Source organism: Vicia villosa, unplaced genomic scaffold (genome assembly GCF_029867415.1).
Source record: "Vicia villosa cultivar HV-30 ecotype Madison, WI unplaced genomic scaffold, Vvil1.0 ctg.002811F_1_1, whole genome shotgun sequence".
Lineage (NCBI taxonomy): Eukaryota > Viridiplantae > Streptophyta > Magnoliopsida > Fabales > Fabaceae > Vicia > Vicia villosa.
The window spans coordinates 84,903-90,519 of NW_026706038.1; the positions used below are offsets into that span (position 1 = coordinate 84,903).

At 33.3% G+C, this 5,617-nt stretch overlaps 1 protein-coding gene across 1 annotated transcript; it reads right to left on the bottom strand.

Annotated features, from left to right (window-relative positions):
- Nucleotides 1-270: 270 nt before the first annotated feature.
- On the bottom strand, nt 271-4,087 carry LOC131639855 (adenylate kinase 4-like). Its single transcript, XM_058910301.1, has 5 exons — nt 3,644-4,087; nt 3,301-3,420; nt 2,654-3,038; nt 767-1,000; nt 271-653 (listed from the first exon to the last, which is right to left on the bottom strand). Exons 1-3 carry the CDS (start codon nt 3,827-3,829, stop codon nt 2,937-2,939), a joined length of 408 nt encoding a protein of 135 aa, XP_058766284.1. The 5' UTR covers nt 3,830-4,087; the 3' UTR covers nt 271-653; nt 767-1,000; nt 2,654-2,936.
- Nucleotides 4,088-5,617: the final 1,530 nt, after the last annotated feature.

Sequence of the window (5,617 nt, forward strand, 5' to 3'; positions counted from 1 at the left end):
TGTTTGTCATTGTATTGTAGTACAGTAGTAGTTGTACTAGTAATTAAATTAAGCTACAAACACAAAAATAAGTATCATGCACATAATGTTAAAACTATATTTGTATCACATGCATTAGAAACACTAATAGACAAATTACTGTTAGGTATGATAAGTCCAACTCATTTGCAATTACAAAATAATAATAATAACTTAACAATCATCGCCTCGTGGGCTACATACATGATACAACTCTATGCTAGAAAAACATAACTGACAAAGATTAAGAGCTAAAGAAACAAGAAAGACTCTTGTATTAAATATTTTTGGGGTATTCTAACACAATAATAAATAACCAAAGTCACTTTCATATTTTTAGACCTATTGCTATATCTGTCTTCCAAATGACAGAAGAAACCTCATATATGTAGCTAAACCAATTACTATTAGAACTTGTTTTCTAATTTATCATTTACAAGTGGAAGCAACTCCATCTTACTCCGAGGGGTCCTTGGTGTCCGAGGAGTTCCTGGAACGGGTGGCTGTTGGGAGAGCAAGTGCCTGACATAACCATAGAATGTACAACCCACAAGAGTCACGGCACACCCAACGGCATTAAAATATGAAATTGGGTTCCTAAATATCAGCCAAGAAACAAGGACAGCAACAGCAACCTGCACGAAATGCATGTTTCGGGTTAATTTAACAAATGGAAAATAGCTTAATTGAAAGTTAAAAGACTGAAAAATATAGTTAGTGGCTTGAACCATAGTGTTATAGATCTCACCTTAAGATTCCCAGCAACGTTAAATGTTACAGCAGTGTGGTGGAGTGGATCACGTAAAAAATGGAGAAGTTAAGACAGAAAGCCAACACCCCAGAACTGAAAATAATGATGAGGGCCAACCAAGGATATGGATGGGTATTAAGCCATTCCAGAACTCCATTGCCTTCAAGTAATGTGGCAGGAAGCACCAAGATCATGGTTGCATAAGGTGCCATGTAATAAACCGTGTTTATACTAAATATAACATGAAAAGAAAAATTAGTTTGTGTACTGCAATAAAATATTGGCAAAGCAATTTATATAAACTAACATGTGCAAAAGTTCATTTTTTTCTTCCATAAATACATGGCTGCCTATGTTCTAATTCTAACACAAGTTGCAAGAGTTTATTCTCAGCAACGTCAAGATAGAAGTGAATTATTTCAAAATATGTAAAGAATAAACCAGCCTGGTTTTTCTAAGAAAAACATCTTTTTATTTTAATGGCCAGTATTATTCCAATTAATATGCATGTGCAATTGTGTCTTGTCTATACTACAAAGCATTCTTCTATTAAAATATTACTGCACAACACAAATATTGATCGCCAATGATTACAAATTTACATTCGTTACGTATAGAAACCAGAGTAGATACTGGTTGAACAGGCGAGGTACCATCCTAGGTGCCTCGCCAGTGGCCCATTTATTAAATATTAATGAATTTTTCAATTATAAAAATTAACAAAATATGGTTTTAATCGACATATTTTTTATGAATTACAACTCAATCCCCCATGTTCTCTGAATTATCCACATCTATTTTTCAGGCATGATGAGAGACTGTCGTTTCTAGAAAGAACCTCATCATCAACACTCTACCTGCAATAGTTAGTGCAATCGCGCACACTACAGCGGAAGCACTACTGAGCCTGATACCCTGAAAACTACACATTAAACACACTTCCACCACCAGGATAGCTCTATTTGAAGTGGCAGCTCCACATTGAAAAAAAAATTCTTATGGGATCCAAGTCACCCTAAAAAAACAGGACAAAGAGAATCTCAATGCAATTGACAATGAGGTTGCTCATAAGTTGGCTTCCTATACTGCTCTTAAATCCCATTTGAAGGAGATGCCTTTTGCTGGAAGTTACAGGGAAAACAGTTGTTACAAGATTGTTTGTAACTTTGTATCAAGTTTGAAGATGGAGTTAGCCATTAAATATGTTAACTTGGCCATGGTTTTTTTTGTCCCCAGTCTTGTCAGATCCCACCACAACTTCTACTGAGGGATTGAAGTAGGAGTTGTGGTGGGATGACTTTCCTTACCCCTCGTAGGACTCAAGGTGTGTTATTATTGTCGGGCGTCCTCCAACGGTGTGTCTTCATCAGTAAGAAACTGGGGCAGGAGCCAGGACTCCCAATCATCTAAGTTTTTAGCCATGAAGAGTGAATCTTTATTTGAAAATTGAAATTAGATTTGGGTTAGGGATTTTGTTACAGTTTGATAATAATGAGCATTAGTGTAATCAAATTATCAAAGTGTTTAAGAGACCCAAATATGTAAAAAGTATAGAACTAAATTAGCATGGATTGAAGGTGGGAAGATAAGACACTGGGTTGAGGTCAGGGGGAGGTTAGAGGATAATGTTGATGTGGTAACAACAAAAACAACAAAATACATAACAAATCACGTGGGAGAACCCGAATTCAAAAGGTTTGGGAAGTCAACGGGAAGGATCATAAATTACAACTCTATATTATTTAATTAATGTTTTCTTATGAATTTTTTTTTACTTTATTGTATCTCTTATCGGACAATTCAAGTCTTAAAAGAAATATATATCTAGTTATTACGAACATTAAAATCAAGTCTCATTAATCAAAGAGGTGAGAAAATCCTAACCTTTTCAATCCAACAACCAGCTGCCGCTAAAATGCGCTTGAGGAGTGATGAAAATAGAAGAATACTCTCCAAGTCGCAACACTTTAAATTCAATAGTTGTTGTTTGGATCAAATATTAGATAGATACTTAGGAGCTGTGATCAGGAAATCTGTTGCCCAAACTCAAACTCGCCAATTGATTGGACCAGTGCAGCAAGCCAGAAGACATCTGAGCAAGATCCTAAATAATTTGGAGACTAAGTTCCTAAAAAATCAACAACAGTTCGATCCCGAGGGTCCAACTCTATTGAGAGAGCACTTTTTCGACCTCAACAGTCACCTCTTTGGGAGGCTTTTCAGCATGGAGACTAGCAACAATGCCCTTCTTTAAGTAGTAATCAATAACCTGCATGTCCAATGCACATTTTTTGTTCATGAAAACAAGTTACGAAAAAATTTCTAAAAAAAATAGGAACACGATATAAGACTAGAAAAACTACCCATAATAGATGTTTCAAATCTACTATTAAAACATTACAAATCAAAAGAAAACTGCTTATCTGAACTAGAGTGCAACACTTGAAGTTTTCTCAAATAAAAAAGATTCGAAGGTAAACTTCCATTGAAGTTATTGAACCGCAGGCTTAAGATGTCAAACAATGCAATACCTTATGTGCTTGGACCACAGTTCTTGGAAAACCATCAAGAATGAAAGCTCTCTGACATGATGGTTTCTTAATTGCTTCTTCAATAATGCCAACAACCAAGTCATCAGAAACAAGTTCTCCCTGAAAATTATAGCATAATGTCAGATTAGAAATTTACCGAAACACAATGTGAAACAATAGAAGCACAGGTAATATTGCAATGTCGTGCATCCTCTCAACACAGCCAGTTCAACCACATTCTTTGATTTATTATAGGAAAAACCCATCCTTAAATTAGGACATCCACAAGAACCGACCCAACGGGGGAAGAAAACTTTAAGAAAAGGACTTCTAAATTTCCAACCTTATTAGCAAAATGTTGAAACTCCTTAGTACTAAGTGTTTTCACTGAGCGTACTTTATCTTGAACCCGAGTAACTATAGTTTGCAAAATTCTACGGAACGATTCAGGACCCATTTGCTTTTCCAGCATCTGAACAACTGCCACAGACTTCCATTCTCTTATGGTTGCATTACAAACTTCAAACATCAGTGTAAACCGTAGCCGCCGTCGCTTGCTTCCATTAACAATCAGAGTTGTAGATCGCTTTGTTTCCTCCGAATCTAGCGTTTTCACCGCATCGACATGATCGTGTCGCTTTGAATTGAAGAGATGCAGAGAATTATAATGGTGGAACGGTGGAAGAGGAGTTTCATGGGATTTCAGATTGGAAACACAGTGGAAGGGGAGGTTGTTAGGGATTTTCTATCGGTAAGATGGTGGAAGGGGAAAAATTAACGCATTTGATTTTCAATCAGTACAAAATAGAAGATCTTAACTCTGTTTTTCAATTTTTTTTAAATTAAAGGGTAAAATAGACAAAGTGTAACAATATTAAAAATAAAAATAATTAAAAATATATAAATAAAATATCTGATAAAATTATTATTATTATTATTTAAAAAGAAATACATATGGCATAATCTTATTTGTCCATATAAAGATGGGTAATTTACCTTTATTTTGATAGGGTAACCTAGTCCTCACCTTTAATTTAATATATATGTTAATGTTTTTTTAATAAATTTTTAAAAATTTTATTCTAATATTATCTCTTCTATTTTAATAAATCAACTAATTAAAAAAAAAGAAGAATAAGTACAGCATACAAGACTGGAATCCACTCTCTTCTGAAATGTCATGAACCCTAACTCCATATTCTGAAATCGCGATTGCCTCTCATCTCCATTGCTCATAACTGAAAAGAAGTAGAACCAATTCCAATCAAAATCAAAACAGATTTCAAGTTAGAAAAACTTAGAAAAGAAAATATATAGAAATTTATTTTATTTACCAGCTTAATCTTCCTCCTCTGCAAATCACCATGTACAACATCAACAACCTTCAAATGATGATTAGATCATTCCAAAATAAAATAAGTAGAAAAGAAACAGAAAGAGCCAAGAAGAAGAAGAATAAGAGCATCAAAGAAAGAAAGTGAAACTGTTAAAGGAAGAGAGATCTAACCATTCGTTTTCTCTCGTCGGAAAACCAACCGGAGCATCGGCCACAAGTCTCCACCATCACTTTCGGATGACTGTCCTCCAAAACCGACAGAGATCCACCACACCACTATCTCATACCAATACCGCATCTGACTTCCAGCTTTTCCATCAACTAGATCTGAGTTTTGAAACTTCTAATTTCTCACGTTTACTTGTTTCTTGCTGTGGAAGAAATCAACAGCCTCTCTTTATGGCCTATTTGTTTCAGCTTTAAAAAAATAGATTTTTTTTCTTTGTATTTTTTAAAATAAATTTTCCAAAACCGTTTTTCAAAATATTACAAATTTTTTATATTCATTTTTTTCTAAAATGAAACATTAATTCTGACATCCTATAACATAAACATACATTATTGAAAACCATAACTTAGTCAAAATCGTTATTTTTTCAAAATGTTGTATATCAAAAATGCTTTTTATGAAAATCTATTTGAAATAGCTTCAAAATGAGGTGTTTTTTTTGAAATTTTGATATCCAAATTTTTCCCATAAATAGATGAAATACCTAAAATCACATTTTAAAAATAATTATTCCACCAAAATAATTTTCATTTGAAACTTTTATAAAAGTTTCTTTATAAATTTTTTTTCCACAAAATTGTGTAAAAAAATTTATAAACGAGCCCTTACTCCTTTAATTTGTAAATGTATTTTAATATTAGGTTTTGAGATTTTATTGTTTAGTTTTATTTTCTTTTTCTTTTTTTATTTTATTTGTTATTTATTATCATTTATCATTCATATATTTGTTTTGAAAGTAGAATTATATAAAA